Source organism: Saccostrea cucullata, unplaced genomic scaffold, assembly GCF_032062105.1.
Source record: "Saccostrea cucullata isolate Sc308-1 unplaced genomic scaffold, CSIRO_AGI_Scuc_v1 ctg802, whole genome shotgun sequence".
NCBI classification, from domain to species: Eukaryota; Metazoa; Mollusca; class Bivalvia; order Ostreida; family Ostreidae; genus Saccostrea; species Saccostrea cuccullata.
Genome location: NW_026941574.1, coordinates 34,411 through 48,126, shown reverse-complemented (window position 1 = coordinate 48,126; position 13,716 = coordinate 34,411). Strand labels below are relative to the sequence as shown.

The following is a 13,716-nucleotide window of genomic DNA, read 5'->3' as shown; positions in this document are numbered from 1 at the left end:
CAATCAGTCGTCGATTAACTCTTTTGTTTTTGATGTTCACATCATACCAGGCTCCTGATGAGGTGAGTTTAATCTCAGTAATGAAACACTCATCTGGAAAATTGCTACCAACTACCAGAATCTGCAATTATCTCACAGACAAACTGAAACTCCTGCTCTTTCAGATTGTATTGAATTTCGCATTTTTAAATGCGGTAGAACAAAACTAGAGTATACATTGCATTGTTTTTACAATAACTCTACGACCATTTTTGAAATTATGTTATATTTTACTTAGTTGTGAGAGTCCAAAATCCATTTGTTTTGTCCACATTTAAAACGATATTGCCTTTTAGTGCCATTACATTGATTTCTCGTTTTTAACCACTAAATTGTTTTGGACTGATGAACTGCAAATCTAGTATGCAAATTATCAATTAAAAATTTAATTAAGAAATCTAGAGTAGAAAATCTATTGCAAAATATAACCCAAATTAGCATACAAGACCAAAATACATACAAATGCTTTGGGATGGGTTACCGTTCTTGAAAAAAATGAACTGAATTTCACGATCATCCTCATTGATTAGCTGAGAGGATTATACCAATTTTTATATAGCTGTATCCGTGCTAATGCAGTAATGATGTATTTTCGTTTAGATAACACATTACTTTAGAACAGAGTTGGAACTTGGCAATAACAAAAACCTAGCAGTCTGCAAAGACATTAAAGACAAAAAAGTCTTCCAGCTATATCTCGCCTTTGGGAAAATATCACCAAAGTTCTGCTACAGTCGTACAAGAATTAGCTAAGACAACTACAAAAAAAAAATCAATGTGGAAAATACAATCTGCTCGTTCCGCTTCAGTGATTTCCTGAAACGCTTTTACCACATTTTACAACTGGAGAGGATCACTAAATATGTATTTCATGAAATATTTAATTGCTGTCACTAGAAAAAAAATCAAAGAGGATAAGGTTTAGTGATTTAATACTGATTGTTTCTCCATAGTTACTTACTTGGAAACAGGGATCAATAACAATAAAGAAGATACTAGACTACTAATTGCAACATACGTGCAAGAATATTATGTTTTGCATGCAGCAAAGGATTTTGAAAAGATATAAGCACGTTGCAATGTGTTCACAACATAACATGCATTAAAAACTGTGCATTCATGTATTCCTATGAAATTGTAAAGTCTTCGAAATTCTTTAACCGGGTTATCATATCGGAAATAGAAATAAAATCAATTTTCTCTCTTGAAGGCGAAACTTTGTAAACCAGCTTTAAATGTTCATTAATTACATTAAGCCTTGCTATATAACTTGTAATTATAGACCAAAAATAGATAAAACATGCTCTCTGAGCTCTTACAAATAAAAAAAAAATCTAATTTGAAGAACCATACAGTGATTGGGATCAAAGTTCGAGTTAAAAAACACACCATATTCTTAGATCCGGACAGAAAAAAAACAACATAGGTTATCTTTAGAGAATAAATTCCCTACGAACCAGATGAGGTTTTTTTTGTATCTGTGGTTACCTCGACATACGACCTGCCAGAGCTAGATTTATGTTCAATACTTATCAACCATTTGTTGGACCAGCGGGGGAGTCTAGATAAGTTTATCTAGTTTCAAGAGATATCTCTAGTTTTTAAGCAAATTTTCCAGTGTATTATTTATTTAACTATAATTCCTGGGGTGATTTAGATATATTTCCTTGTTTTTAAAAGTTTAGATCTGGAAGAATATTAATTTAACCATACGTTGCTAAGGCTTATGCTCTACGCAAAGGATGTTTCTGCTGGCAGGAATTTTCAAGCATTTTTAACATTTTCCCCTTGAACCTAATAATAACAGAACTTTACAGTGCATTACAAGATCAACTCAACAATATAAAAAAGTGAATTTTGCTTTAATGAGTTTTGAAGTGTCTCTTCAATTTTCAAACTTGAGGAAACTTCAGAGTTTTAAGCATTTCGAGCATGTCTCGAGTGATGCATGTGTATTGTGAGGTGATCTTGCACAGTTGACACAATAGCTTTGGCGGGTCAAAAAGCGATTGGCAAATATAAGGTGAAATAAAATAATAAATAAAAACCCAAACAAAAAAGTGAAAAATACGTACAGCCATCTGACATGGAAATCCAGACTGAAAAACCGATTGAAAGTTAGTTAAGACGTTGTCTTTCATATATCGTGGGTCAACCATTTTGTTGTAAATTTCGTATTTTTTTTTCCAAATATAAGAGCCATTGGATAATAGATCAAATATATCTTTATGAAGTACAGGAAAAAAGTAAATTTGAAGAAGACTGGAGTGACTTAATTAACTGACAAGTAAAATAATGGAAAAGTATGATCCCACGTTTTTCCTGTGATTGTTTTAAAGATATCATGACATTGCAATATTGGAAATCATCAATATTGAGAGAAACTAATGAAGTCAAAAATTTGTCATCGGTCGAAATGTCTGGGTGTTAATTATACAAACTGTTATTAAAAAAAAACAACATAAAAACAAAATATGTTAGGTACAAATGGTACATTTTCAATGAACCATTATGACAATTAGACATCCTTTGTTAAGGTGTGGTCAGTATACAGGTTGTAAGCCCTATATCTTAGTTTGCTTTCAGTAATGTCTAAAAATCAATATACCTCATTAGTAAGAAGCTTATTAAGCTCAATAATGTCAATTTCTTTATCATACCACCTATATACCTAATGATTTCAGTATATTAACACTTGTATGCTTGTCTCATAAAACATGATGTTTCCATGTTGTGCTATTCATGCACTTGTATCCTAAATACGAATTTAACCAAATGTCAAAAGAACACTTTTTTTATTGTAAAACATAGATGATGACAACTTTCAAAATTTTGCACTTGCTACATGTATTTGAATGTTTAAGTGCAGTTAAAAAAGTTGAATCTATAAGTGGTCGGCTTTCGAATTTTTGATTGGTTAGGTTCTGACGCGTGCTGGAAAATTGATTCTCGATAAACTGCTTACAAACAAAATGTTATTTAGAATAACAAACAATTTCTAAGGAGCATAGAGCGCTTTATTTTCAATGCTTGAGCTTTAAGATGAAGAGATAATTATTAATGGTCTTGGAGGATTTTCTGTAGAAGCAGACGTCTTGTTGGCACGTGGTTCTTCTCGGCATTTCCATTATACAACAGTTTATTCTAAAACACTGCCTTTATTGAGAAGTTGTCAAATTCCGCGCTTCAAACTTCAAAATTGAATAAATGATTGAAAACAGACATGAACAACAACGATGCTCTGGAGAGAATTTTTTTGACAATTAGCGCTAAACAAAACATTCCTCCCCCACTTAAAAAAAAATCTAGGTCAGGATCTGAAAAGCAACAGTTAATTTATTCTTTGAAATTAATCATTGAATGTAGTCAGTGAAACAACATGGGGCTAATGATTTTTATCTTTTTATCTATGTTCGACTTAAGGGCAAATGCCCCGATCTTCATATCGTTCCCGTACGATTCATTTTGATCTTGAATAAACATATCCCGATGGTGAAGGCTAACGCATTCAAGTATACGCCCTATTTATTATTTACAGACGCATAAAATAATTCATAAGCTTTTCTTTTGGTTTTCTATGTACATATGCTATAGTTAATCAAATACAGTTACCACCAGTTAAAATATTTTCCGCACAGACAAATGTCAGTTGAGTGGGATCCATTACATTGTAACTGGGTTATTTGGACAAAATACATCAATATTTCTTTACAAACAATCATTCATTCAAAAGGATTATCTAGTGATCAACCCCCTTTTTATATATACATGTATTCAATTTACACTGTCATAAAAGGATATAGGTTACAACACGTATCTAATCCGAGGACATTTAATTCATGGTTTTTGGCCCCGTACCTTGAGAACACCTGTTAGGAATGTTTACAACTCTTTCCTATATATAAACTTGTAGTAGTTCCTGATTACTGAACACAGGCCCTATACACCTGCATAAATCTTCAATTATTTATATAAACATTCCCGCTGTAATAACGTCTAAGGAAAGTGGAAATGGGGTCACGAAAAGCATATACCTTCTTTGACGTTGCCTTGTTGCTCCTCTTCTCGCGGATCTTTGGATGCTTCCGTTCTCTCGTCTTCGGAGAGCAGCTCTCCATTCTCTTGTTCAGCTCTCATAGACTCCCAGGGACCTTCTTGCTCCATGATTTACTGCAATCCAACTTGGTTTTTAAAATATCCTTGTTAATTTGTTTGCAAACAAAACGTTTAACTTCTCAGTGCATAAAAAGTTACATTTCCATGCGCAGTTGTAAATGCCTGGGAAAGTAGCGTAAATTCCTTCTCTTCACATTATGCTCAGCTCTTTGCAGTGCGGCAACAGGGGTTATATTCAAACACAGCCGATAATTCTAAATATTCAACGTCGACTGAACATGAAACAAGTATAAATAATACATTAGTTAAAACACAGTGTATAATTCCGTGAGCCTCCTGTGCACAATGAAAGTAGTGGATCCCAAGGCCTCACATTCTCCAACTTAACTTGCAGCGATGGAATAAAATCCAATACACAGTTTTATTCAAAATAGTAATTCCCACTGGAGCAGAAACTTGCAATGATTGACACCAGCACTTATCGACCCGTTTCGGTTGGCTGATCTTCGTTATATACAAACGTATATTAAATATTCCGACCTCACATATTTTCGTGGTTCCGAATGTGGCCGGAAACTGTCTTCACTTTGGAAGAAACAATTCCAATCTCTGAAGCCCCGACTGTGCACTTTGCAAGCAGACGATATTTAGTCCTGTTTGTCCCGATTTAGTTGGATCCCAAGGGAAAACAATCGCTAAGCGGCTGTATGGATTTTACTCCAGCCTATACCAATGGTCGACATTAGATTAATCAATTAATAAAGCAAAGACCCTTTCTTTTAACTTCCGCACGAGGCTGCCGCTCGTGAATAATAAGTTGTTAAATTATCATTGCATAAAAATTTCGCTATGTTTTTAGATTGCCCTCAGACATAATTGAGAAGTAACAGCGTGTCATCTTGAACATGGTCGTCAAGATGTTCTACAATTACAATTGTTTTTCCTTATCAGGACAATGTCAACACGTCTCTTAATGCAGACGGATTTTTAAAACAAATTTAAAGTCGAAAAGGAAATATTTTTTTTAAAGTTCTCAAGTTAAAAAAAATCTGTTAATTGAAAAGAAACCGTCTTTCAAACACAGAGATCACTCTCTCAAAACATGCAAAATGCAAGAAAGATCCTGCTTTCCAATTGTTTTATTGGGTCTGTGCAATTGTCATCTGTCGAGACATAAAGTCTACGTAAAGAAATTGTACATTTCACACAATTCCTTTGGGAGTTTTGGTTTCTATGCAAACCCTTTCAAATAAAGTTAGTTTATATTAATATGTGTAGCAAGTATTTTTAATAGACAAGTCCTGGGCTTTATTTCATCAATTTTAAATTTGGAAATCGCAGCTATCATCACCAAATACTTATAAGAGAATGGCACATACCATAGAGAATTATTTATGGGAATATTATTGAAACGATAAACCTGATAGATTATTGTAAATTATACTCCTTACTTAACCAAAGCTTTAAATATCAAATATTGTTTTCATGTCAATTTTTTTCTCTATTAACAAATGCATACTTGTGACAAATTGCATATACGATGCCAGATCATTGATAATTCCAATATGGCCACCATAAATCATTTGAATTACCTACTTCTGTGTCTGACTGGCACTATTACGCTTATTGTCTAACATAGGGCATATAGTTAATTCATTTACATAATAAGTGTCTGAATGTCACACTTAGGACTACAAAGACCCTCCATTAACGGTCTGACAAACCTAATTAGAGACCAGCTAAAAGTAAATTTGCATTTTACCTATTAATCTTTTATCAATGGATACGGGAGCACAAATTTCTTTTATTTGATTAAAACATGCTAAAACAGCTCTTCTTTCAACGGGTAAGAAGTCTTTTTGGTCATTGTATTTATGTCAGAAAGTTGGTTAGTTAATGTACACGTATATATAAGTGTTCCAAATGCAACTATGAATACAAAAGAAAATAACAGAGAGTTAATACACGAACATATGCACCAACTATAATTTCTTCAACAGACGACCATTAGAAAAGAACAGGAAACCAAATCTTGTTCCATATTTCCTTAAATAAAATGTGGAATTTACTTTTTAGACAGGGCAGACGACCCACACACAAAGTTTTGCATTAATCATCCTCAGTTTCAGAATGTCAAGTGATATGAGACAGTTCACAATCCACTAGCAGGTAAATACGTTCAGATGTAGGCATATATTACACTTGTATTTCCAGCTCTGCATATTAATTAATTTTTATGAATGCAGACATGTGAAATAGAAGCAGACGATACAAATCATTATAAAATCTTGTTGCAAAGATGTTTAATTATCTTACTTTCCACACATACACACAAACAAAATGAGAGAGAGCTAGAGAGATGGGACAGAGAGAAAAGAGGCATGGATATAAACAACTTTTTTGCGGGTCAACAACCTAACCAAAACTTAGGACTTGTACCAAAATAAAACATAAATGGACACATTAAAAAAACGAGACAAACTGATTAAAACTAGTGGCATTTGCCTATAGATCAGACAATTGTATACCGAAAGTGAATATGGTACCTTGAAAGAAAACCATTACAGATAGGTAAAAAGTTCGAGATGACACTTGATCATGAGTTACCCCATAGAGCGAAACTGACAGAAGGTCAACTTTTTGATTGTTAAGCCATTTAGGTTTGACGAAAAGATTTTAAAACATGGCAAAGGAAAATAAATGAGGGAAAATGAAATAAAATACCAAAAAGGAAGCAATATTCAGATTACTTCTATTGGATTTTGCATGCAAACAATATCATCTTTCCCATATTTTTCTTCATGAACGTTTTTTATATAAAATTCTTCCGCCTATTATTAAGTCTATATAATGAAATACATTCTGAATAGTAGTTCTCGAGTCCTCGAGCAGACCCTAATTTGCATAAAAGAAAAAAAAAGGTTCTCACAGTAAAATCATATTACTGCTTTACAATAGCATCCGTAGTAAATGATTTATCACAGAAATAACTAAAGTTCAGTTTTGATAATATTTTGACGAATTTTTAAATCCTACATTTATACAAGGAGAAAAAAAGAAATTAGTTTCCCATACTCAATATGCCCTTCCAGGTCATTTGAAAAAAAAACTATATAGCGATGCAATCATTTTACAACTATAAATTTCAAATAAAAAGATTCCTGAAAATTTCCTTCACATGTTTCTCCAATAACTCTCTACCAATCACTAAAACCAGCACTAGAGATTGCAAAAATCCTCTTCCATAAAATTCTAGATAAAGAGTAAAGCAAACAGACATACAACTATCGAGACCTTGCAAAAATGCTTGCAGTCTACTAAATACTTTAAACTATCATCGTAAAATAACGACCAGTCAATGCTTACAGTGCATGACAACTGAATCACTCCTAACCAGATCTCTTAGGAAGAAATTTCTTTTTTGTCAATGTTTTATTTCCTGTGGAGTAAATATTTGTTAACTTTGATAACTAAATTATGAGAGAAATATACAGATGGAATATGCATAGTGTTGGAACAGAATCGTTCTCCCTTTAAGCAATAATATAATAAAAATATTATTATATTAAATAATACTCCATATCAGTTGTTCGACCGAAAAGAGGGAGGAAAATCAATAATAAGTGAAAGTATATGTACACTGGACGGCAGATGTCGCAAAACATCACAAAATACAGGACTGTAACAATACAAACAAGCTAGGCTCGGAAAATGAACCAAGGACTATGGCTTTACAAGGTGACCTTGGGAACTTCATCTGAATGTCACATAAAATGTTGGACCTAAACAGTATAATATGAAGAGATTTTATTTCGACAATGAATGTCGGAATGCACATCCATCACTAAAGAATGTAATGGATTGAAAACTTTTGGCGAAACCAAGTACATTTATACGTTTATCATACAAGATTTTTAAACTGAAAACAAAGTAAATTCTCAAATGTACTGGACCGTGTAGATCTTTATAGTCAAGATTATAAAATGAAAAATAAATAAATAAGTAAAAGTATACAAAATTGAAGAATCGGCCTAACGAGCATATATAAAGTTGGACTATTTAGTGTAAATATACATGTAATATCATGGTTATAAACAATTCGGACAATGTTATTTATACAAGTCAATATATAAAAGAGGATTATACATTTGGAATGCTGTAAATTACGTAACAAATTTTGTATATACAAGGTACATAACCATGTCGGAAGTGTCTACACAAATATGCACATAAGTGTATATTTTTGGTACGCCTAACTTGTCAACCTCAATGAGTCTTTTAATTTATAACAGATTGAACATTCATTAAGAATGCAGAACTTCTAACACTTTGTATTAAATCATAACTACTTACCATACCACAAGCGGTTCTTCATTATTAATCTGCTAAAATGGCTAACATATCCTGAGATTAAACACAGCGAAAAGCAGTCCTAATTGAAAAAATACAATTCAGTCCTCCTAAACCATTCCAGATGGGTATTTAAATCGGGTAGATAGCGAAACAATTGGTAGACGTATATGTATATATCAATGTACCACTAGATTGTGTTCAGCATCGTTGCACACAACTGAATACAAAAATCAACGCCTTAAAATGACTCTAATACACTGCAGTCATTTAAAGCTTATCCTCATCAAAATCTCTGTTTCATATAACAGAGGAAGTACTTAAGTACCGTACACCAAAAAAATGGAAGTATGCAGTTAAAGTCTTGCACGTTTTAGGTTTAAGTATTACAGTGTATAACGATTAAAGGATTTGAAAATACTTGAATACATCTAGAATCTCGGTGACAGATGTAAGTTTTGGTAATCACATGATTAATTGACCTTTCAGTAGTAATCACTTCCGCTCATTTCTCCTTACTGACATACATACATGATTTCAACTAATACTATCCGTTCCGTCGTTCTACTTTCGTTTGGTATTATCAGATCTACTGTGTTCTTTTTATACTTATAGATGTATTGACTTATTGATAGAAGATTCCTAATGAAAATTAATGCAGTGAGGGATTTTCAGAGGTAAGCATCTATTTAAAGTTGAATAAACAGTAGTTTCGTGTAATCGATAACATTAATGAAGTTAACAACTTCCTTGCTTTTGTATTATCAGGTCGATTTACATTTTGTCCCGCTTGTGAAATCACCTGCTACTTGTCATAAGGTTTTAATGCTATACATTATGAATTTTATGATTGTACTTTCAAATGCATTAAGTATTGTGAATTTATCTCGTTTTATAACACTCTCCTTTCCTGCTTTTTTTCCTCGGTAAAATATAATCAGTGCGACATCGTGCGATATTTGGTTTCTTTAATCGACGTTAACCAGTGTTCAATTGGTCGATTCATATAATAAACACACAATAACAAAGATGCTTCATTTACTGCAGAGTAGCAAGCATTGACATTCCAAACTAAAAATTCCCCAAATCCAACAAAATGACTGAGGTTTGAACACAAACTATCACACTGGGTAATATGTGTATAAGAACATTCTTATGATTGTTAAATCGTGGTTGTTGTCAACTCTTTCTATTCTTTCCATATTGCTTGTTGTTTAACGTCCCTCTCGAGAATCTTTTCACTTGTATAGAGACGTCACCACTTGCCCAATAGAGAGCTGCACATTTTGACGTACACTTGGCATTCATATCCATTGAACAGTGATGGATCTTTTTCGTGCCAGCACCTACTGCAATACGGAAGCTCGGCTTCCACGAAGGACCGGTCGTCACGTTCCACAGTGTGATTCGATTGATTGATTGTTTATTGTTTAACGTCTCTCTCGAGAATTTTTCACTCATATGGAGACATCACCGTATGCCGGTGAAGGGCTTCAAATTTTGACCTTTACTGGGCACTCAGGGCCATTGAGCAGTGAGGGATCTTTATCGTGCCATCGCCTGCCGCTGACACGGGGCCTCGGTTTTTAAGGTCTCATCCGAAGGACCCGCAACTTTCACTTCAAAGTGCCGAGCGCATGACGAAGGTACAGTTGCTATCCATTTTATCGACTGGGTCAGTCGCGGCCGAGATACGAACTCACGACCTCCCGATCACGGAGCGAGCGCTCTACCGACTGAGCTACCGTGAACAGTGTGATTCGAACCAGCGACGCAAGAATCTTTCTCCGAATCTAGCGCAGATCTAGACACTGAACCCCTGCGCCTAGCGAGTGATTACACAATTTTTTAATACATTACTGAATATGTGATAATTATTCAATAATTAAATGTATTAACACATTCTTGTGCATGAGTATATTTACGTAGATTATGTATACAATACAGAAAGGGTTGGATACAATCGCGCTCCATCTTTAAAAACAATTAAAATTCAAGATGTTTGATGGGAAAGAAGACATTACATGTCTGCTTAAAAAATGCTTTTTTTACTTATTCGATATGCTTACCGATATACTGTATGAGGAAATGCATCAGAAGCTATCATGACACATTCATTTTAAAACTCTGGCTTTGGTTAGGCGTTGTCATTCTTAAACCCTTCCCAAACTCTTTTTGAGAAAACTGGCGACGGTCCTGTGCGTTATTATGCTATTTTTATATTCAAAAGGTCTAAAATTCTGTAACATCTGATCAATAGATTCATTTCAAAACAAAAGCATAATAAAAATCGATCCTAATCGTAAATAAAATTCACTACAATGTTGATTACTTCGAAATACTAGTAAATATTACCCAATTAAGATAAGTTTGTGAAACACATCCCAAAGTCACAATCCCCAAAGTCAAGGCCGTTTAGATCCAAAAAATGTGTGTACACAAAGAAAAGTTACGGTAACAATTAATACTAGTATACATGTATGTACATGAAATATGCTTGTGATCGAAATACGAAAGATGTAGTACTACATTGTAACCATTCAGTTAAAGTTTTCTAAAAGTATGCCATACTGTAAGGACAAAGTTAGAGGGTCAAAGTTGTTGATATCCAGGAAAAGATAATCAGAAAGCCCTTGCTTTAAAAGTCATGTCCAAGATTAAGGTATATTTTCAAAAGTGGATCAGATTCAAAGATCAAATGGTAAAAATCCTGGTACCCAAGGGAAGGTAAAGTCACAGCTTGTATTTTAAACGCTGCTTGAATTACATCCATCTCTCGTAAGACACATTAGGAGTAGGTGGAAACTGAATGCCTTCAGTCGCTATAACTGACTTGCTTTCTACATCTGTCAAGGAAGTATTTGTCGATAGATGTCAGATGTACATGAATGACTATGAAATTTTATATTCCTAAAGGCATCTTACACGTGTTTCTGTACTATTTAAAAACGCACGTGTGTCTATTTTTGTTTAAATCCACGTGCTTTCATTTCTATTTTTAGCTCTACTGGTCAGAGACCAGAAGAGCTTATGCGATAGTAACGCGTCCGGCGTCCGTCCGTCTGTCTGTCTGTCTGTCCGTCTGTAAACAATTTTTCAAAACGCTACTCCTCCTACAATTTTAGTTTGATTTCAATATTACTTGACACACAAGTAGACTACACTAAGATACATAGAATAGTGCATCGGTTTTTGATTTCGATGAACGGTGTTGCCATGGTTACTAAAAATAGAATTTTCTGTGAAATTCCTTAAAAACGCTACTCCTTCTAAAGTTTTTGTCTGATTTCAGTATAACTTGGCACACAAGTAGACTACACTAAGATACATAGAATAGTGCATCGATTTTTGATTTCGATGAACGGTGTTGCCATGGTTACTAAAAATAGAATTTTCTGTGAAATTCCTTTAAAACGCTACTCCTTCTACAGTTTTGGTCTGATTTCAGTATAACTTGGCACACAAGTAGACTACACTAAGATACATAGAATAGTGCATCGGTTTTTGATTTCGATGAACGGTGTTGCCATGGTTACTAAAAATAGAATTTTCTGTGAAATTCCTTTAAAACGCTACTCCTTCTACAGTTTTGGTCTGATTTCAGTATAACTTGGCACACAAGTAGACTACACTAAGATACATAGAATAGTGCATCGGTTTTTGATTTCGATGAACGGTGTTGCCATGGTTACTAAAAATAGAATTTTCTGTGAAATTCCTTAAAAACGCTACTCCTCCTACAGTTTTGGTCCGATTTCAGTATAACTTGGCACACAAGTAGACTACACTAAGATGCATAGAATAGTGCATCGGTTTTTGATTTTGATGAACGGTGTTGCCATGGTTACTAAAAATAGAATTTTCTGTGAAATTCCTTAAAAACGCTACTCCTTCTACAGTTTTTGTCTGATTTCAGTATAACTTGGTACACAAGTAGACTACACTAAGAGACATAGAACAGTGCATCGATTTTTGATTTCGATGAACGGTGCATCGATTTTTGATTTCGATGAACGGTGTTGCCATGGTTACTAAAAATAGAATTTTCTGTGAAATTCCTTTAAAACGCTACTCCTTCTACAGTTTTTGTCTGATTTCAATATAATTTGGCACACAAGTAGACTACACTAAGATACATAGAATAGTGTAATGGTTTTTGATAAGTACAAACCAGTAGAGCTACAGTCTCGACAGAGACTTCTGGTTTAAAACTATTAGTTTAATACAAACCTTAAAATTAATACCAATTCTATAAATACCATTAAAGCAAATGCTACATAATCAATTTTCTTACTCTCTGATAAATACAAATTAAATTTTAATGGTTAAAACTTTTCTACAGTGAAGATGAGGACAAAAAGGATATCCGCTGACGTCATTTTCCGTCGAATGACGTGTGTGTGCGTTATTTCCTTATATTATCGAAAATTCGGGGTTGTATAGTTTTTGCTCTGTCCGTCTATATAAATGTATGTATATCTGTCTGTCTGTATGTCTGTTTTTCCACAAAAAACTTAGACCTTGCCAATAAGTTTTGAGTTGGTAGGCCTATGGCTTTCATATTTCACCGTGTGTAAAATGTATTCCTTGTGGCCTTTGGGTACCGCCAAATTTGACCTATTGACCTTGGAGTTTGACCCACTTTTACAAAAGAAAAAAAAATACAAAAATCTATTCTTGGTCATAACTTTTGAACAATTGGTGCTAGGGCTTTCATACTTCACAAGTGTATTCATTGTGACAAGACCTTTCATCAGGTATAAACAATTTTTGACCTTGACCTTAGAATTTGACACACGTTTTAGAAAAACTTAAAACTTGGTCATAACTCTTGAACAGGTAGCACTGAGGCTTTCATACTATACATGTATATCCCTTGTGACAAGACCTTTCTTTGGATACCAACAATTTTGACCTTTAACTTGGAGTTTGAATTGCATTCGAGAAACTTCAACCTCCGATAGCTGACATATGGGACCATCGGTGTTTCACAAACAAATCTTTTTTTTAGAGAAGCAATATTTGTAAGAATTCTTCATTATATAAATTATGAGATTTATAAGCTCACCTGAGCCAAAGGCTCAAGTGAGATTTGATCCTTTGACCGTCTGACATTTGTTAACTTCCCGATTTTTTTTGCCTCTTTTTAGAACCCATCCATCAATTTCAACTTAATATTTATCACAGGAGTTCGCGTACCTATCAATTATA

At 33.9% G+C, this 13,716-nt stretch overlaps 1 protein-coding gene across 6 annotated transcripts in view; it reads right to left on the bottom strand.

Moving 5' to 3' along the window:
* Positions 1–13,716, bottom strand: part of LOC134258076 (neuronal membrane glycoprotein M6-b-like) — a 34,890-nt gene that overhangs the window by 14,310 nt on the left and 6,864 nt on the right. Inside the window, exons 1-2 of one of the 6 annotated variants that reach the window (XM_062740640.1) lie at positions 8,509–8,871; positions 2,115–2,138 (exon numbers count right to left, since the gene is read on the bottom strand). The exons of 1 other annotated variant lie outside the window; for it this stretch is intronic. In XM_062740640.1, the coding sequence (XP_062596624.1) occupies positions 2,115–2,138; positions 8,509–8,530 (46 nt within the window). In that variant the 5' untranslated portion in view covers positions 8,531–8,871. Of the gene's footprint in view, positions 1–2,114; positions 2,139–4,073; positions 4,971–8,508; positions 8,872–13,716 lie in introns of those variants that run through there. 4 more of the 6 variants (XM_062740636.1, XM_062740639.1, XM_062740643.1 and 1 more) reach the window with 4 other exon arrangements.